Source organism: Musa acuminata, chromosome BXJ2-5, assembly GCF_036884655.1.
Source record: "Musa acuminata AAA Group cultivar baxijiao chromosome BXJ2-5, Cavendish_Baxijiao_AAA, whole genome shotgun sequence".
NCBI lineage: Eukaryota > Viridiplantae > Streptophyta > Magnoliopsida > Zingiberales > Musaceae > Musa > Musa acuminata.
In genome coordinates, this window is record NC_088342.1 from 14,216,614 (window position 1) to 14,239,274 (window position 22,661).

General features: G+C 35.0%; 1 protein-coding gene across 1 annotated transcript in view; it reads right to left on the reverse strand.

The window, feature by feature from the left end:
- LOC135612541 (alpha-mannosidase-like) overlaps nt 1-22,661 on the reverse strand; it is a 45,950-nt gene that overhangs the window by 6,234 nt on the left and 17,055 nt on the right. The window contains exons 17-21 of the mRNA XM_065108948.1: nt 5,889-5,954; nt 5,742-5,801; nt 5,586-5,657; nt 4,229-4,276; nt 3,994-4,113 (exon numbers count right to left, since the gene is read on the reverse strand). Coding sequence (XP_064965020.1) covers nt 3,994-4,113; nt 4,229-4,276; nt 5,586-5,657; nt 5,742-5,801; nt 5,889-5,954 — 366 coding nt within the window. The remainder of the gene's footprint in view (nt 1-3,993; nt 4,114-4,228; nt 4,277-5,585; nt 5,658-5,741; nt 5,802-5,888; nt 5,955-22,661) is intronic.

Consider the following 22,661-nt stretch of genomic DNA (forward strand, 5'->3'; position numbering starts at 1 on the left):
CCAAGGTGAAAATAACTTTAATCTAACTAGATGGAGATGCAATCCAATAGTATGATTGGTATGAAACCTATCAGGAAGTCCCCTCATGTGAGCAATTCAAGAGAGGACTGAATATGAGAATGTTGATAGGCAGCTTGTTAAAATTCGTCAGACTTCTACAATATTAGAATATCAATGCAGATTTGAACAATTGTCAAATCAAGCCAGAGACTGGTTGAAACGATAACTGGTGAGAACATTTATCGAAGGACTTAATCCAGATATCCAATGTGAAGCCAAAGCTCGCTAACCACACATTATAACAATCGCAATCTCATTTACACATTTGAATGACGAAAAAATCAATAGAGAGAATTGTCGAAACAGAAGTGACAACAAACAAATGATCAGCAAGCCACCCACCCCATCTATCCCCAACCGAAGCCCTAACACTCAAAAACTAACCCAAGAAGAACTCAAGGAAAGATCAGCGAAGGGTTTATACTAACACTGTGATGAAAAGTGGAGTAAGGAGCACCGATGTAAATAGGGGCAACTGCTGATGATTGAACCAATCGAGGAGAAACCAAAAGCTAATAATGTGAACTTTGATCATGAAGGTATGGATTCTGATGAAGATGTTGGGCCTATCATACATACAATGCATGCATTAGTCGGCTACTTTAACCCGTAAACAATGGAAGTTGTAGGAATTTTCCAACATCAGCCTGTTACAGTTTTGATTAATATTGGTAGTACTAACAATTTTATGGACAGTAAGGTTACTGACCGATTGGCCTACTACATTGAAGGCTATGACAAATTCGAAGTAAAAGTCGTTGATGGACAGATTTTAACTTATGATAACAAGTGTTTGAAGATAAAATTGATTATACAGGGCCAAGAGTTGCTTGTGGATTTCTTTTTGCTACCATTAGATGACTTCGAAGTGGTGCTTGGAATTGAATGACTATCAACCCTGGTTGATATTTCTTGGAATTTTTCTTGGAAGTGATCAAGGAAGCCAAAAGGTGGAATAATATTTTATAGATAGATGAAAAAAAACAGATACATCCATATTTATAGAGTTCCACCTTTGAGCCCATCAGGACTTCCTAATAAATAAATAAATCTCAAATAAGCCCCTATCTAACTCTTACTAAACTAGATAAACTCAATAAAATATTATTCAAAGCTCAGAAAATAAAAGGGATCCTAACAAATACTTATAGATGAATATAGTTACTAGATTATTGTGAAGGGACCCCATATTGGTGAGAGCCACGTACATTGAGTTTGCCTTTTTTTATAATTTGAAACACTTGGAAGCGCAAAGGAGATTGGAATGTGGTCATTGTGTATATTTTCTAATCAAATGACAAATGGCAGTGATCTGATTGAGAAACAGTTGTTTTTTATATTTCTCTAATATAGGTCCTGCTAAAAATACAAAGGTCGACCAAATCATCCTATCTATTGAAAATATTAAAAATTTCCATTTTTATTTTGAGGTACTATATTGATGTTGCAACCTGCAACCACCAATAATTTGAAGAACATTGAACAACAGATTTGAGTTCCGATCCATATCAGTACTTGCCAATTGTATCATATCATGATGATATGGTATCTATATAATTGTCTATGCAGTAAGAAGGAATTTGGCATTGTTCTTGCATGTATCATGTTAGGCATCACTGGCATGCAACCCACGTGTAAAATATAAAACCTCACAACCAACACTCACTAGGTAGTTCCTGATTCAATAGGTTAATGTTTTCCCAAGAGAAGTGGCCCATGTATCATATTTTTAGCCATATAATTCATAGTAGTTGATGAGAGTCATTATATTGGTTCCACAGTGCAATATATAGAAATAAATATATGTTTTTGCTATGACATAAGAAAAGAGAGCTTCAAACGATTTAGTTGGGATACATAGATGGAAATGATATCAAGCTTCTCCAGTGTAATAAACATTTTCCCAACAGCCTTCCTTTTCTTGCTCTTTCAGACTTTCAACATTCCAAGAAAATCTTTATGAAATCATAGGTTTGGCTCATTGAGAAGTTGAAAAAGGCTTTACAAAACTAAAGATAGAGCCCTTATAAGAGGATAATGAAACATCTTGGGGGAAAGAAGAAAGATAAAATATGAACAGTGACCCATATGTGCTTGGCAGAACTTTTAAGAGTCAATCAAATCACCCAGAATAAATTTTGCACAATGAGGGGCATCTAATGGATAATGTCCTAAGACCCAATTAATTGTGTTCCACTTCATTGTTAGTATTGACATGTCATAATGGGAGAGCTAGGACCATTTAAGTTGTTTGTTCTATAGCATCCTCCAATAATGGAGCCTGACCCAAGTCCATTAGGAATAGGATTTGACAAATCCTGGATAAATAGGCCAAGTCCACTTTATGTATATAAGTGAAGAAAAGGAGAATCCAAGAAGGCTCCCAAAGAACATGTCTTTGGGAAGCATGAACAGAGCTGATGAGGCTGAAGGAAAACATGAGTTATGATGTGCATATTGCTTAAGTGGCAAAAGTATAGGACAGTAACCTAATGTGATGTTGAACAGCAAGGCATACATGAAAGTGGGTATAAAGAGGAAGCTAAGAAGGTAGAAAAAGATGACTAGAAGAACATCAAGTGTTCTCGAAAAGTTGGATCTACATGAGCTTTTTGAACAAAGAACCTAGAAAAGGCAATTAATCACAATCAGTAAATGTTTTTAAAATGTGAAAGTGAGCTTAATGAACCCAGATGTGGAAGTTCATATTTGATGTTAACAGATGTATGGTTTCAGAGGGAGCAAAATAAATTTAGATAGATCATGATGGGGATCGAACAGAAATTTAGGAGTCTGTTGGAAAAGAGCTAGAATGGTAAATTGGCTCAACAGATTCAAGGTGACTAAGAGTCAGGTAAAATGGTGAATGAAATTTAACCAACAAGGCAACAACAAAATGAGTATTTATGCCATTTAAAAGGGAAGCAGTAAAATCACGATCATGTTTTGGGGATGAAGTGACACCCTAAACACTTCAGCGAAGAATGTCCTACTGGAAGGAGAGGGATGAAGTGATAGACAATGGTAGGCCTGCTGTCAATCTTTATCTTATCAACTTTAGTTCTAGAAGTTCTAGTAACTTCAAAAAATAAGGATGCGATGATCATGACAAATGATGTTTTCCTATTTCCCACAATTTTCACTAATATTTTCAGGGTCTGTCGTACTGTACCGTACCAGCATTTCGACCCGGGCTCGGTACCGGTATGGTACGGTGTATCGAACGGTACACCCAAGTGTACCGAGCGGTACACTCAAGTGCACCGAGCATTGTAACACTGCTATAGTGCAGACCGGTACCGGGCGGTCCGCATACCGCTGGCCTGTCGGACTAGTACATACCACCCGTACCGGGCGGTACGATCCGGTATGGCAGACCATGAATATTTCTTCTCTAAGAAAACATCTAAATTATACAAACTTAATGGTTAAAGCTAGATCATAAAATGTTGCTAACCTTGGTAATACTTATGTTCCCAAGCATTTCCATGCAGTTTGTTCTTCATTATTTTCTTAGAGGCTCTTGTTTTGTAATTTTGTTCCATGTACCATAAAACATGTAGCATAAGACATGAGTTTATGTTAAGCAAAATAGACCAGTAATGCTAGTAAGAAAGAACCCATGTGCAAATACTAGAAATGCTACTAAGAAATGGTTCAAAAGCATCAGCCCAAGCAAACCCATATTTTCCCAAATTAACCTTTGAGAATATGTTAAACCAGCCACTCCAGAAATAAGTTTTTACAATTAAAAATATATGCAACAACAACGCCATAAGTCCCAATTAAAAATATTTATTGTACCAAAAAGGCAAAAACCATTCTTACTGAGTAATCTAATTTAGGCAAAATGACAGTGTAAACACAAATGAGTAGAATCACAAAAAACAATATGCATTATATTTATTTTTATATGTAAAGGATCAGAAGTACCCGTTTTAGGAAATCCCTCCCATTAGAATCTGTATAAAATGTCCTATTTGTGACCATATTTGTTGTCAATCGGGTTATGACCTCCTTTCCCACACCATCATCAGTAGGAATTGGCCCAATCTTCATTAGAAGTAGTAGATAACTCAGTAGTGAACATAAATATATACTACATTTATTAGAATATAATAGACATTACCTTTGTAATGAAACTGTAAAGTACAATTGCTTAACTTACCGTATATTCTATTTCTGCATGCTCTTTGTCTTTATATAGTCTGGTAACCTGAAATAAATCGAGTTTTTATGATTTAGACTAAGAAAAACAATAAAATCCAACTTGTATGATAAAAAAGGGTAACAAATTGTGATAGCCTTGATATACATCAGCCATACTAGGTATGCTATTCTTTATAACTAGTTAAACTATGGTGGGCATGCCTGGATGTGGTAACAATTTTGTGCATTTTTGGGATCAACTGATGAAAGTGATGAATGCATGGTTGTTTTTGGGCATGCATGGGAGCATGGTTTAACCAACTGCAAGATCAAGTATTTTTGCACCTGTGACTATAGTAATTTTTGACATTTTCCTTTTTGAGTAAATATATAAATAACTTAAAGCTCTAGAAAATGAATTAAACAACATAAGTAATCACCATTTGAATCCTGTACAATGTAGACAGTGAAGCATGAATGATTCTAATTACCTATCGTATTCATACTGAATGCATGTAAATCATGATACTTCTAGGATACTTCTTAGAGACGTCAGATATGTTCTTGAAGTATTCAATTTTTTAAAATAATCATTCAAAAATATTAGATACTTTTAGGATACTTCGGGGACAGTAGGTTCTTTCATACTTTCTGGAAGAATTTTGTTGTAATTTAATATTGTTATTTTACTTGAACAGGTGGATATATAATTAGGTAGATTGTTCATAAGTTATTTGGATTAAACATGTGACTATAATGGAAAGACATTTTACTTTATTTATCAATTCTTGTCATCTTTTTTATAAGCTTGACATACTGTGTTCCTAAAAACAATATTTTCACAGGTTGAATAAGTGACAAACAAAAGCATAATACTTATCAGGACCTGATAAGTTGACTATTTTAAGTACTTGGGCTTTTCTATTAGGAGCTTAAAAATTGATCAAGTGACATTATTTCTGCAATCATTGTAAATAAGCAAGAGACAGAATGAGTGTTGGGTGAGAGGTGTAGACATCTTCAAGACTTAAAGTTGCTAAAATCATTGAGAAGCAAGTGCACCTTAAGAGTCAGTCCATCTAAAAAGTTGGTCTCTATATTGTAAATTTTGTTTGCAAGCAAAATATTTTTATGCAGCTCTATGGGTGATTGGCTTCTGCATGTGTACTGAAAATTCTATGATATTTCACTACATTGCTTGGTAAGATAAGTCATAAGTGCATATTTCCATAATTCCATTATTAAATGATCTGGAAAAATACATAGAGTTGATCTGGATACTCAGCAATGATTATAGTAACATCATGGGAGAGTCTAATTGAGCAACTAAACTTTTTCACTAGTGTATTCTTTAAAAGAAAGTGAAATTTTACTACCTGATATATCCATGAATTGAATTGCTGGTAGACTTCATCCACTAATGGTCCACGCATAATCTTTAATGGTACCTAAAATATTCATACAAATCTGTCATGATTAATTTTGTATATTAACAAATATTTGGTAATAAATGCATATGTAAATTGAAATACCGATCTTGATGAAGGGACCGGTGGAGCCCCATTTGGCCTGAAAATATATGCTCCAGATGCCTAAAAAGATCATCATGCATGTGAAAGATATCAAACAATTAAGTTGCATACATGATTTCTCAACATCAATAAAATCAAGTAATATACTTGTGGATCTGTGTCCCCGCTGCTTGCTCCATACCACAGATAGTTTTGCTGTATGGATATATCCACCTTATGTAGAAAAAAACATTGGACAAAGTACAAACAGTAAGATTTAATTTGACTGAAGTTTCAACTTTCAAACAACACAATGAAGCTTTACCTGAGAATACATATGTATCAAGGAATTAGGAATAAACATTCACATTAATACAATAAACAATGAAAAAAAAAGGATAAGGAATAGATTTATTGGCTATCAGGATAGCAAATATAGTTTCTTATAACCAAATAAAAGATTTTTTGTCTAGATTAGGATAAGGGAATAGCTACCTAAGATACCTTAAGATTCTCATTTTTGCAACATTTAGTTTTCAGCATCATGTAAGAGGGGATCCTATAAAATTTTCCAGAACCACTTGAGATTTTATTGAGGTTTTAAGCATATAATAGCTAAAATTAAATTTCTTTTCATAGTAACTCCAACTTTCCATCTAGAACAAAGATGGCTTGCATGAATTAAATGGCAAGGCAATGTGAACTACCATGCAATGCTAGAATTCCTGATTGAAAAATCCATGAACTAAATATTATATCTCTTGGCTTCAGTAATACTTTTGGAGTTCTTGCCTGTCCATTATAGAATGATAATTAACTGGATGATGTCTGGTATGCACAATCTCACTAGTTCATAAAACAAACATGTGCTAAGGGACTGACAACCAGATTAGCTGCTTTATGAACATATCAATACTAGCAAAATTAGTGCTCTACTAAGTGTATTTGTAATATGAGAGTTGGAGAAAGTTCTGAAATTATGCATCTAAAGTTTTTGTTTATATTGCTGTAAATATCAATGATTCAAATAACAACTGCACCACCATTACAGTCCATTTTTTACCAATCCGTCAAAGGAGAGGCATAAAGATTGGGCCATTTCATGCCATCCAACAAGAAACTGAGCACACCGCATAGTATACTTACTATACCAGGTGTGCCAGCAGATATGCTTCTCCTACCATGCATACAGTCCAGTTTTTGACTATTAGAGCCAAGAAACTGGACAGTCAGAATATCACCTGGTTTCCAAATCCATCTTTCCAGCCATTAAGTCTCTTTTCAAACCTTTTCTTAGTCTTTTTACCCCATCTCAATTTCAGCCTCTTCTTTTCTGATTTCTTCATCAAATACTTTCAATCGCACTTTCATACTCAGTTATCAAATTCGAGGCCAGTCTCAAGCAATTGAAAATCCATTCTCAAGAAATCATCTCACTTTTATCCCAAGAAAGGTAAATCAAAATCCAAAATTTAAAATTATTCACTTATATTTTGTTGAGTAAAGTTATATTCATGTATTTTCTTCCTAAGAAGCATGGACATGACGGCACATCATTTTAAAAAAAATTAAGATATCACACGACAAGAACACATGGATTTTTTTAATCTATATATATAATACTCTATTAATATAAGTTTTATGGTATTTATACTTAAATTTTTTAAACTCAATAATTTGAACAAATAAATATCATCATACAATCAAAACAATTAAAATCATCTAAATGTAAGTATCCAAAATAAAGATTGAGTACCTCAAATAATATTTACAATCTCTAGATATAATTGATATATATTTCCTTGCAATGATCTCAACCTTTGTTTCCTTACAATGCTGATGATCCGTCTCCATGTAGAATCCAAAGCAGATGGCCCTCACATGAGGGCCACACAAGCAAAGCACTGCATGTGAGGGTCACACGACAAAGTGCACGAGAGCGGTGTCGTGTCCCACAAATAAAAATGAAAATAAATAAAAAAAGTCATGACTAGACATGTGACGGACACGTGTCCAACCATGTCGATGATGTATGTGTCCAACACGTGTCAAACACAGACACGTCCACCAAAATCACATGTCCATGCTTCTTAGCTTCTCCTTAAGGTCATGATTTCGTGGATTCGGACTAGAATTTTAGGTTTTTTGTTAATTTTATGGATGAATACCATATGTGAAATGAGATTTTTTTTTTGCAACTTGAGGACAATTCATTTAGTTCTGGCCAATATCTAATGGATCCAATCAGCATTCATTAGGAATGTGTTAAAAATTTGTCTAGATCTGTTCGGATCTAACATATATTAAATGTCGATCCTACCTAGATCCACATAGATGTGACCTTGATATTCGTAAATCTAGACTAAAATCCGCACAGATTGGACCTATATATTAGTAGATCTAACCAAGGTTCGCCATACCGATGTGTACCGCCCGATACGGGCGGTACGTACCGGTCCGAGAGGCGACCGGTACGCGGACCGCCCTCTACCGGGCGGTACACCAAAAAAAGTCTGTATCGGGCGGTAACGGTCGAAATTTCGACCGTTACCGCCTGGTACCATTCGGTAACGGTCGATTTCGTTATACTAATCTTCTCTCCCCTATTTCATTATACTCTCTTAAACTCTCTCTCAAACATTTCTTTTCTCTCATAAACTCTATAAAACAACGATTTGTGAATTCAATCGAGGTAAATTTGGGAAGATCAAGAGGAAGAACTTTCTAATCAAGAGGTATGTATTCGTTTTCTTTAATTAGAGAGTAATTAAGTTATTTAATGCTGCGATTAGTTATTTTAATGATGATTTAATCGAAATTTGTTTGATTTTATATCAATTTAATGTCTTTAATACCTATTAGGGTATTTGTCATGTTTATAGTGGTGAAAAAGAAGTAATTAGTAAAAAAATTAACTATATTAATCATATAATTAGTGTAGATAAATGATAATTTTATCATAATTTGAATTTTGAATCATATTGGATTAAAATTACGTATTTAATGTTTCTTTTATGTGTTTAACATATATATGATAGTAAAATAAGTTTAATTATGTTTTATTAAAGTTATTTAATACTGTAATTAGTTATTTTAACGATGATTTAATCAAAATTTGTTCGACTTTATGTGAATCCAATATCTTTAATATCTATTAGAGTATTTGCCATGTTTATAATGTTGAAATAGAAATAATTAGTGAAAAATTAACTATATTAATCATGTAATTAGTGTATCTAATGATTTTAATACTTCTTTTATGCACGTAACATATTTATGATAATAAAATATGATTAGTTATGTTTTAATAAAATAACTTAATATTGTGATTAATGATTTATGATCGATATTTGGTCAATTTAATATGTTTATACTTTATAGTTTATTTGATTTAAATTTGATAGGATCATGGCACCAAAGGAACAGTCACACGATGATGCATGGGTTCATGCCCGAAAGCTAGATGGAAACCGTCATCATTGGCAATGTATTTATTGTGACTACATTGGTAAAGGTGGAGGAATAACTCGAGTAAAAATGCATTTGGCTGATGGGTATCCTGATGTTGCAAAATGCAAGAAGGTTCCAACGGAGATCCGTAAATTATTTCAAAGCAAGATGAAACAAGCAAAGGAAGATGCATTAAAAAAGAAGGCAAGAGTTGAGGAAAAATATCATAGGGCTACATAGGAACCAGTTTATGATCAGTATGAGGGTTGCGGCGATGAAGTCGACCCGGATCTCACAGCTGGGATTCGTGCATCATTGGAGCATCAGCATACGGTCGATGAAGCAATGAGGCATCGACGACCTGACTCACAATTAGAGCATGGCAGTGGTAGTGGAATCCAGAGGTCAACCAGCATGAGGCAACCAACTGCTCCTTCTCAGTTAGGCCGAACTAGTAGCATGAGGTATGGTGGACTCCGTGGTTTTATGAGAGGTCTTGGCAGGAGGTCCGCACCAGATATTGTTGATATTGATCCGCAAGCCTATCCCCCACAAACAGCGAAACAGACACGGATTGACGATGCATATACAAAAGAAAAAAAACGGGATATTGGGAAGGCAATCTCAAAATGGTTCAACTTTCATAGGATTCCAGCCAACACAGCCCAAGGTCCATATTATCAAAGCATGATCTCCTCTATTCAAAAGTCTGGCACGGGGATCCAACCTCCAACACCGAAGGAGATTCACGGCGTGTACTTAGATGAGGAGGTGGCAGAACTAAAGGATTGGATCAAATCCTTCAAGAGGCAATGGGATGAATATGGGGTGACATTGATGTGTGACAGTTGGACAGGACCAACAAGAATGAGTATCATCAACTTTCTTGTTTATTGCAATAGAAGAGTGGTGTTTCATAAGTCCGTTAATGTTTCTGAAAAGATCCAAGATGCAAACTACATTGAGAGCTTGATGGACACTATAGTAGAGGAGATTGGACCACAGTATGTTGTCCAAATAATAACCGATAATGGAGCAAATTTCAAAAAAGCCGGTTTGCAATTGATGGAAAAAAGAAAAACTTTGTTTTGGACTCCATGTGCAGCTCATTGCATAGATCTAATGCTAAAGGATATTGGTGAGTTAGATGCGGTCAAGAAATGTGTAGCTCGAGCACAATCAATTACAAAGTTTATATATAATCATCATTGGGTCCACGCATTAATGCAAAAGTATGTAAATGGTGAGATACTTCGACCTGGAATTACTCGGTTTGCTATCAATTTTATTGCATTAAAATCATTACAGCAAAAAAGACATGGCTTGAAGGCAATGGCTAGCTCACAAGAGTGGTCTGAATCCAGATATTCGAAATTGAGTGATGGAAAGAAGATAGAAAAGGCCATTCTTTCCTCTAGATTTTGGGAGACTATAGCAGAAATCATAAAAGGTGTGGAACCACTTTATATTGTCCTCCGTAAGGTCGATATGGACAAGCGTCCACAAATGCCGTATCTTAAATATATGCTGATTTCAGCAAGAGAGGAGGTCAGGAAAGCATTCAAAGATGATTTTAAGGTCGACCAATACGTACGAATCATTGATCGTCGGACCGAAGTTCATATGGATCAAGATATCCATAATGCAGGTAAATTCATATTCAGAAATACTTAATTTATTATTATTTAGATAATAAAATATCATACTAACAAAATTATGTTTTGCAGCGTATTATCTAAACCCGGCAATTCAATATCGATATGCTCTCGGAACGCAAAATAATTTCCTAACGACACTACGAAATGTTATATATCGACTCTTGCCAAACACTACCGAGGCAGCCGATGCTCTTATGGAGGGTCGATTATTTCGAGAAACAGTTGGTTCATTCTCCGACGTTGTAGCTATATCATGCCGTTACACTATGGATCCTGGTGAGGAAAAGTTATGCATATTGATTATCAATTATATTTAATGTTAATTATTTGTTATGTTAATAAAATCTTATTTATATCTTTTTGCAGTCGAGTGGTGGTTACAATTTGGAGGCGATGCACCACATTTAAGGAAGGTTGCCGTTCGTGTACTTTCACAGACAACAACATCTAGTGGTTGCGAACGTAATTGGTCAACGTTTGCATTGATTCATACGAAAGTCCGCAACAGACTCTCCTACAGACGGTTAGAGAAACTAGTATATGTCCATTATAACATGCGGCTAAAATTGCAATGTGCTGAGTTGGATAAGGAGCCAGAGGAACCAGATATTGATCCCATTGACCTCCAATTCTACAACGAAGATTCAGAGCCAATGTTAGATTGGGTTGAAGCAGTAGAGAACGAAGAGGATCCTCTACTTGATGAGGCGGGAGATCCTCAGCGTCCTTCACGTTTTATCACCGAGGCAATAGAAGAAGAAGAAGCACAACCCCAACAGGTAGAAAATCCCCCTCGATTACAACATGGTATGAGTCAAACTGCTCGAGGAACTACCGATACCCAACGGTCACATTCGTCCGCCCAACGTGCAAAGGCAAAGGGGAAGGCAATAGCATCAGTTGCATCGTTGGAAAGAATCGAGTCGGGCGACGAGACACCTTCACAATCACATTCTCTTTCTCGTTCGGTCCAGAGACATGACAGCAACACGGATAGCAGTGCCTCAACAGATGATGGCGGTGATACCGGGCAGTCGTTGGTCTCGTCTGCACAACTTGAGGGTGGTGAATGGACTGAGGAGCAATATTTTACACATGCCACTCAAGATTCAGATCATGGAACTCGACAAGGTACTGGTCAAGTTTATGGGCGGAAGGGAAAGGAGAAGGGGAAGGGGAAGGCAGTGGATGAATATGAACAAATGCGACAGAGCATACATGATATAGACACAGAAAGAGACTCATCGTATTCACAGCCATCGTATTATGAAGAATCATATGGGCAACAACAGTATGGTGATAATTGGTCATCCTTCTCTGAGCAACAGCATGATACAGAACAACACCAATATATGCCTCAAGAGCTGCCTCGGACAAATATGATTTATGACGATCAATCTACGATCAGTACCACATTGATGCATTAATGGCATACGGTGTATCAATACACTATGTCATGGGATCAATTTCATGATTGGGTCCAACAAACGTATCATATTGATATGTATCGAATCGATGACCCCGATCCACCACCCGTGGAGGCCCGTCGTTCGTTTTGGTGGTAGAATTAACAATCAAGTATATCTAGATATATGATTATTTAATTCATTTGAATTTTAGAGTTTATATTGTAACAAAATAGTCTAACAATTCAACTGATTTTTCTATAGATATTTCAATCTATAACGAGCTGAAATACGAACCTCGAACAAGACTACCTCAAAGCCCGAAAAAGATATGTGATGCTATTTTTACCTAATTTACATTGATTTTGCTAAACTTATACTATTACTATATTTATTTGTAACTTGAAAACTCTATCCTAACTTTTTTTTTTTAATTTTCAGGTATTTTCGGAGGGATAAATCGATGAAATCAGGTGTACCGAGCGGTACACCTCGGTATACCGCTCGGTACGCCGTACCGAGCCAGCGTCGAAACGCCGGTATGGTACGGTTCGGCGAACCTTGGATCTAACTTCAATCCACATTAATCTAGCCCAAATCCATGTGTATCCAAACTAAAATCCATATAATCCCAGCTGAGATCTGAACTATACCTATGCATTTAGAGGCCTAATCTAAATGGATCTGACCTTAACATCGAATATCAAATATAAATTTAATAATTACCTTTTGAAGTTGAGTGGTGCCTCAAACTTAGATGATCCATATTTAACTCAAAGAAAGCAGCAATGTGGATCCGATCATAGACCACTTCATCAGCAGATGCAAGATATAACTGACACATGTTCACCTTGATGCACACCAAAGTTAACATCTGGTTTTTTTAAAGATGCTTGGAGAAACTTGCATATGTTTGTTTATCAGGAATCCCAAGTTGGACTCCCATGAACTGGACAAAGAAATAGGAGTTTAATAGTATATGACTTGAACTGATAACAGATTGAATGTGCAGTAGAGAGTGTCAATGATCCACTTCTATTGTCCATCTCATTTTGTTTCAAAGGCAATTGAGGAAGAGGAATGACAAGGTCATAGGAGGAGGCTGCTCAGGATACAGAAGAGCACATCCAATGTCAGGTTGTGGACATGATATAGGCAATCAGTCCTCCATGGCTCATGGCAGAGCACATTAAATCACTAATTTAGCCATCATGTAAGAGAAAATTTTGTTCCTCACAGTCAATTGATACTTTGGACTATCGGTAGACAGATAAGTGGAGCTTGGCCTAAGGAACAGTATGTCAATCATCCACGATGAAGATCATGGTGCACATGGATCCATGTGACTTTTTTTATGGCCAAAAAGATAAGGGCAAGAGGAAGACAATGGATGACTATGGAAGATGAGACAGAATTCATATGACCTCAAATGAAAATTTACACTCATATTCACACTTTCTACTAGCACGGATTTCATAACTAACGGTTTCATGGTGATAATTGATTATTTTTCTTGGAGTCGGATATGTCATTTGGCACAACACTAGTACAGTTATGACAATCATAGTTTTACAGCAGTACATCCTGCAGAGTCATACTTGCATAGTTGCTTTTGCCATAGGAGCCTGATGCAACACGAGTTATTGACTACTAACATGTTATTCTATTAATAACACACTATTTACTAGCATCAAATACCATAAGAAGAGTTATACGCATCTCGGATTTTGATACTGAAATCAATTGATAAATTAATGATCCAATCTGTGTTGAGATAAATATTGCAAGATTAACTACGATAATGGTTAAGGCATAAAGCAAATATTGGGCCAGAGTCAAAGATCGGATGATATGGTGAAGATTCAAACGATGTGCCGAAAGCTCGCCGAGAGTTCGTTGAGAGCTCATCGAGAGTTCGTCAAAAGCTCACCGAAAGCTCGTCGGGAGTTCGTCAAAAGCTCACCGAGAGTTCATCAGGAGTTCGCTGAGAGTTCGTCGGGAGTTCCCCAAAGGCATGCAGAAAAGTTCACCGGAAATTCTTCGAGACTTCGCCGGAAGAACGATTGACATACCGGACAAAGATTGCTTAGCTAATACCTTAATTATCGTAGTTAGAACTTAGATTGAGTAAGAATTGAGAGGTAATCCCACTAACTCAGTTATGGGACAACTAGGCCCAAGGCAAGGATGAGTTGGGCCGGATAGAAGGCCCACTCGGCCACTTGGAGTCATGCCAGGCGGTGGCACCGACCAGGGTGGGTGGTGGTATCGCCTAGACTGGACAGTGGTACTACCGACCATAAAGGCTGTCAGGCGGTAGTACCGCCAGAGCCCAGTCTCCGAGGCTCTATCAGGCGGTAGTACCGCCAAACTAGGCGGTGGTACCGCCGAGTGTCAAGAGTATCAGACAGTGGTACCTCCAACACCCCGAAAGTCCGGGAAGTGATTTTTTGGCTTCAATTCTAAAACCTTTAGGGCCCCTATAAATACCCCACTCCTTTCTGCATGAAAGGGTAACAAAGGCTATAATAAAGTGTGAAAAAATCTTTGAGTGTTGGGGTTTAAGAGTGTTGTAAAAAGAGCTAAGAGTCCTCCTCCTCTTTCTTCAGCTTTGTAATCATTAGAGAAGAAGTGTGAGGGTTGTAAGGGTTGTCTCCTAAACCCGTAAAAAGGAGAAAGCTTTGTAAGAAGGTGGTTGGTCTTCTCCTATTAAAGGAAGACCATTAGTGGACACTAGTGACCTCAACGGAAGAGGAATCAAAAGTGGATGTATGTCACAATGATCGATCCACTATAAATCTAGTGTGTTCTTTCCTTACTGCTTTCTTTCACTACTTAGCTGCATTCTACACTTTGCATATACTTTAAATCAAGGTTTGCCGTACCGGACTGTATCGCCCGGTACGGGCGGTATGTACCGGTCCGACAGGCCAGCAGTACGCGGACCGTTCCGTACCGTACCGACCTGTAGCAGTGTACAGTAACACTGTAGCAGTGTACAGTGCTCGGTACACGTGAGTGTACCGAGCGGTATACCGTACCGTACCGGTACCGAGCCCGGGTCGAAACGCCGGTACGGTACGATACGGCGAACCTTGCTTTAAATTATTATTTTCATTACTTTCCAATATGGGCTTTGTCGAAACGATTGTATCGAAAGAAATTTTTCGAATCAACAAATTTTTTATCGCTGCACTAATTCACCCCCCTCCCCCCTCCCCTCTTAGTGTCGTATTGATACTAACAATTGATAACAGAGCAAGGTTACTCTCAATTTATTTTTAAACCCAAGAGAGATAGTTTTTGTTAACAATCATGAGGGTCATTCTATCACACGTCCTCCCATGTTCAATGGAACGGACTACACTTATTGGAAAACTAGAATGAGGATTTTCTTGATTTCTATTGATTTCGAGTTATAGCGTTACGTCGAAAATGGATTTCAAAAGTCTTCTCTTCCAATGAACGATTAGAATGATTTGGAGAAGACTTTCTCTTTGAATGTCAAAGTTACGAATGTTTTGTTTTGTGCATTAGATAAAAATGAATTCAATCGAGTTTCTATTTGCGAAACGGCTTATGATATTTGGCATACACTTGAAATCATACACGAAGGCACGACTAGAGTTAAAGAGTCAAAAATCAATCTTTTAGTTCATAGTTATGAATTATTTCACATGAAACCAAGCGAGACCATTGGAGACATGGACACCCGGTTTAAATGTCATCAATGGTCTAAAAGCACTTGGTAAAAGTTTTTCTAACCTTAAACTTGTTAACAAGATATTAAGGTCCCTTCTAAAGAGTTGGGATCCTAAAGTAACCGCAATTCAAGAAGTCAAGGACTTGAACAACTTTCCACTCGAAGAACTTATCGAGTCTTTGATGACCTATGAAATGATGTACAATGCATATGAAAAACTTGAGAACAACCTTCCAAATAACAGAAAAGATTTGACACTTAGAACTCAAGAAGACCACTTGAGAGAAAACTCAAGTGATGATGATGATGATGATGATGATGATGATTTGACACTTCTAACAAGAAAATTTATAAAATTTATAAAAAGAAACAAAACTAAACATGACATTAAAAATAAAAATAAACTTAAAAAGAATCAAATAATTTGCTATGAATGTAAAAAGTCGGGGCACTTCAAAAGTGAATGTCCCCAAATGAAGAAGAAGCAATCAAAAAAGAAGAAAGCACTAAAAGCTACTTAGGACAATTCGAGCACATCCGAAGACGAGGAGCTAACCAACAAAGAAGTCGTAAATTATGCTCTAATAGCACTCAATGACGAGGTAAGTGGCCTAAACGAATCTCATTTATCTTATACTGAATTACCTAATACTTTTAATGATTTGTTTGATGAATGTAAATTAGTTAGTAAAAAATATAAATTATTAAAAAATGAGCATTCTTCTCTTGTTAGTAAATTAAATAGATTGAACATTAAGCATGATAATGTAATATTGCCTCCTTGTACAAAATATGAAGAATTAAATATGCTTAAAAAGGAGAATTTGCTACTACATGAAACTTTAGAAAAATTTGAAATATGAAACAAATCCTTAAACATGATCCTTGTAAAAAGGGATCATGTTCATAGAAGAGATGAAATCAACTTTGTAAGTAACACTCTCCAAAACCTAACCATCTTTGTTAAAGGCCCAACTTTGCATGTTTCACCCCGAAACAAATATAATTTTTGTTACAAATATGGACATTATGCTCATAAATGTCCATTTAAGAGGTATAATCCATATAAGTTAATTTAGGTCCCTAAAGGAACCTTAAATGACTCAATAAAAATTGATAAGTTAGATAGATCTATTTATGAGAAACCTAAGGTAAAACGAGTACCTAAAAGAAAACCCTCCTTCTTGTAGATATGTTTACAATCATAAACTAGGACCAAGAGATGATACCTTGATAATGGATGCTCAAAGCACATAACCGGAGATCCAACATACTTCTCTAAACTTACTAGCCAAGACGAAGGATTTGTCACCGTCGAAGACAACAACAAAGGAAAAATTATTAGAAAAGAAAATATAGATGGCAAACCAAACATTTTGATTGAAAATATTTTATTAGTAGATGGTTTAAAGCAAAGAATACAGTTTCGAATAATACCATCTGGTACGGGCGGTATGGACCAAAACGATAGGATACCAGTACACGGACCGCCCGCTACCGGACGGAACACATAATATCGCCCCGTATCAGACGTTACAGGGTTATGTCGGGTGGTAACAGTCGAAATTTCGATCGTTACCGCCCGACACAGCTTGCTGACGGCCGATTTCAACCAATTAGTTGATCATTGGAGCCCTTTCTCATAGATTTTTAAACTCTTCTTCACTATTATTTCATTCTATTTCACTCTCATAATAACTATCTCAAACTCTTTTTTTCTCACATTTACACTCTCTAAACTCTACAAAACAACAATTTGTAAATTGAATGAAGGCTAATTTAGGAAGACTAAGAGAAAGAAGTTTCTTTAATTAGAGAGCAATTAAGATCTTTAATATTATGATTAGTGTATTTAATATTGAGTAATTCGAAATTAGACACTTAATAACTCAAATATTTATATTCCATATATATTAAATATTGAAAGATATTTATGATAGTAAAATAAATTTAATTAAGTTTTATTAAAGTTATTGAATGCTACGATTAATCGTTTTAATGATGATTTAATCAAACTTTAATCGTATTATGAAGAATCACAGTACGGTGATAGTTGGTCATACTTCTCCAAAAAATAGTATGATCCAGAGCAGTAGATCAATAGCGAAAGTAAAAGCTCTGATATTCACCAATATATACCTCAGGAGCTACCTCAAACAAATATGATTCATGATGATCAGCCTACAATCATCACCACATTGATGCACCAATGGCATATAGTGTATCAATACACTATGTCGTGGGATCAATTTCATGATTGGGTCCGACAAACATATCATATTGATATGTAGATGTATAGGATTGAGGACCCCAATCCACCAACTGTGGAGGCTCGTCGTTCATTTTGGTGATAGAATCAACAATCAGGTACATCTACATATGTGATTATTTAATTTATTTAATTTTTAGAGTTTATATTATAATAAAATAGTCTAATAATTCAAATGATTTTTATATAGATATTTCAATATTTACAGAAGAAAAATTCGTAACGAACTGAAATACGAATCTTGCACAAAACTATTTCTCAAAGTCCGAAAAAGATATATGATACTATTTTTACCTAATTTATATTGATTTTGCTAAACTTATATTATTACTATATTTATTTCTAATTTAAAAACCCTATCCTAATTTTTTTTTAGGTATTTTCGGAGGATTTTACGCCTAATTTAGGTGTACCGCTCGATACACCCTAGCGTACCACTCGGTACACGGTATCGTATTATATCGAGCCTACCTCGAAACACCGATATGATTCGATATTTCAATTCTTGGTTTAAAGCATAACTTTTTAAGCATTAGCCAATTATGTGATAAAGGTTACAACATTAAGTTCAAATCTAATACTTACATTATAGAAATATCATACATGAATAGATCTTTAATTGCCTTAAGGACCAACAATGTCTATACCATTGATCTTGATGAGTTTTGTAATGAAACTGGCTTTTCAGTTTTAAATAATGATGTTTGGCTTTAGCATAGGAGGTTAGGTCATGCTAGCATAAAACTAATCTCTCAAATTTCATTTAGAGAACTTGTAAGAGGAATCCCTAACATCAAGTTTGTCAAAGATGTGATGCATGTCAACTAGGCAAACAAATAAAAGGTAGTTTCAAGTCAAAGAATCAAATAAGCACATCTAGACCATTGCAATTGATCCATGTGGATTTATTTGGACCAATTGATACAACAAGCCTAGGAGATAGTAAATACGCCTTTATAATTGTTGATAATTATAGTAGATACACTTGGACATACTTCCTGACACACAAAAGTGATTGTTTAAATATTTTTTAAAATTTTGTAAACTCGTTCAAAATGAAAAAGGCTTTATGATTGCATCTATATATAGTGATCATGGTGGTAAATTTCAAAACTATGATTTTCAAAACTTTTGTGAATCAAATGAGTACAACCATAATTTTTCTACTCTAAGAAACCCACAACAAAATGGAGTAGTTGAAAGAAAAAATAGGAACTTACAAAAAATGACAAGAACCATGTTAAACAAATATACCCTACCCAAATATTTTTGGGCCAAAGCCATTAGCACGGCATGTTATGTCATGAATAGGGTTCTAATAAGACCATTATTTTTTAAAACTCCCTATGAGTTGTGGAATAACAAAAAACCCAATGTTTTATATTTTAAAGTTTTCGATTGTAAATATTTTATTTTAAACGAAAAAGATGCCTTAAGAAAATTTGATGCAAAATCCGATGAAGGTATTTTTCTTTGTTATTCTTCTACTTCTAAAGCATTTCGTATATTTAATAAAAGAAGCTTAGTTATAGAATAATCTATTCATGTTATTTTCAATAAGATTTTCGAATCTAAGAAAAATAATTTTGATGATGATTTTGATTTTGATGGTTTAAATTTGAATGAATCCACTCCTCTCACTAGCAAATTGGATGCATCTTCTTCTAAAGAATCCTACCTAAGGATTGAAAGTATGTAGGTGTTCATCCTAAGGAGCTAATCATTGAAGACCCTTCAAAAGGTGTTCAAACTCGTTCTTCTCTTAAAAATTTTTATGCGAATGCAGCCTTTTTATCTCAGATTGAACCTAAATGTATTTACGAGGCCCTGAAAGATAATTCATAGGTTATTGTAATACATAAGGAATTAAATCAATTTGAGAGAAATGATGTATAGAAGCTTGTTTCTAAACCTAGTGACCATTTGATAATTGGTACTAAATGAGTCTTCAGAAACAAGCAAGATAAACTTGGTATCGTGGTTAGAAACAAGACTAGATTAGTGGCCAAAGGATTCAACTAAGAAGAAGGTATCGATGAAGAAACCTTCATTCCTGTGACTAGTCTTGAAGCTATAAGGATTCTCCTTGCCTATGCTAGTTATAATAATTTGAAGTTATTTCAAGTGGATGTTAAAAGTGCTTTTCTTGATAGTTTTATTTCCGAAGAAGTTTATGTTAAACAACCACCTGGATTTGAAAATATCACTTTTCCGAATCATGTTTTTAAATTGTCTAAGGCTCTCTATAGTTTGAAACAAGCTCCGAGGGCTTGGTACGAGAGATTTAGTTTCTTTCTAATTAAGAATAATTTTATGAAAGGCAAGGTCGATACTTTATTGTTTGTAAAATATTTTGAAAATGATTTTCTTATTGTTCAAATTTATGTTGATGATAGGTAGTTTATTATACCTCATAACAACTAGACTCGATATTATGTTTAGTGTTGGACTACGCGCTAGGTTTCAATCTAAACCCAAACAATCTCACCTAATAGCTGTTAAGAGAATTTTAAGATATTTAAAAGGAACTCATAATCTAGGATTATGGTATCCAAAATCAAAAAATTTTAAATTAATGGCCTATGCCGATGCCGACTTTGGTGGATGTAGAATAGATAGAAAATCTACATTTGGTACATGTCAACTCTTAGATCATGCACTTGTTTCTTGGCCTTCCAAAAAATAAAACTCGACTGTATTATCTACAACCGAAGTTGAGTATATAACAACAGGTCCATGTTATGTACAAGTTATCTGGATGAAGAACGCTTTAGAAGATTATGGAATTCACTTGAAAAACATACCCATAAAATGTGATAACACTAGTGCAATATATTTAATAAAAAATCTCATTCAACACTCTAGAACTAAACATATTGATATTATGCATCATTTTATTAAAGATCATGTTAATAATCATGATATATATTTAGAATTTATTGATACAAAGCATCAATTAGCAGATATTTTTACAAAACCATTGAATGAACAACAGTTTGATTTCATTAGAAGAGAATTAGGCATGCTAAATCTTCCAAATGCATGAATTCCTTTTTCGGATTTCTTAGCATTTCATAACTTGAATTTTTTTTTAAAATCGAGATCGTCTTTCTATTTACAAAAGAAGAGCATTAATTCATGGATTTTTTATTAATAACTTGATCTTTTATAAATTCCTATGAATCCTTTTTCCTTCTATTTACAAGAAAAGAGAATTGATTTATGAAGTTTTATTCATGGATTTTTGATTCTTCATTTGATGATCCTTTCCTAGGAATTCTTCCTTACTTTACTCACGAAAGAAGAATTTTTATTCATGGACTTTCAGTTTGTGATAATCATTTGCAAAAATAGGGATTTGATTTTAAAAAACATATCTTGTTCCTTTATAATGAATCCTTTCTCCTTGCGATAGTAGAGGCTTTTAGAATGAATTCCTCCCTTACTCTTTTTCCTGTTCTTCTTTTTTTTTATATAACAAAGGAAGAAAGAAACTTGCACATCTTAAGAAGAACCAAAAAACTCATGCACATCTAAAGCAAAAATGCTACCTTCTTATTTTTCTTGCAAAGTTTTTATTTAACTTCTCATTTTTGCTAGCATGGATAAAATGGTATAAAACTTACTTAATATATTTTTAAACACTTGTATTGTTGAATGGCTCCTTTTTGTTAATGGCAAAGGGGAAGAAATGATGATTGGTATCAAAATGTTGATTTAAGTATGAAAAATAATGAATGTTTGGTATCATGAAATGATGAATGGTATCATGTTCAAAATATTGATTTAATGTATAAAGTGATAAATGCTTAAATTTTTAATGTGTTAGTATCATGTATGATATGCCCAAAGTGATGTTGATTTATTTTTGTTATCATGCATGAAGTGAGGATGAAATGTAATGATTTGAATTTGTGCATATTTTAATAATGCATAACATATTGATATTTTGATATGATATATTGCATTGAATCACTATGATCGAAAGTGTTTAACTTGAATTCAAAGGTTGTTATTCCTTATAAATTTAAGTTTACTTTATCTCGATGTGACATATAGATAGGGGGAGTTAAAGTTAACTCCATCATCAATTGGTTATCATCATCAAAAAGTGAGAGATTATTGAATCTCGGATTTTGATGATGAAATCAATTAATAAATTAATAATCTAATCCATGTATTGAGATAAGTGTTGCAAGATTAACTACGATAATAGATAAGGCAAAGAAGATATTGGGCCGGAGTCAAAGATCGAATGATATGGCGAAGATTCGAACGATGTGCCGGAAGCTCGCCGAGAGTTTGTCGAGAGTTTACCGAGAGTTCGTCAGGAGTTCGTCAAAAGCTCGCCGAGAGTTCATCGGGAGTTCGCTAAGAGTTCGTCGAGAGTTTGCTAAAAGAATACAGAAAAGTTCACCGGAAGTTCATCGAGACTTCGCCGAAAGAACGATTGAC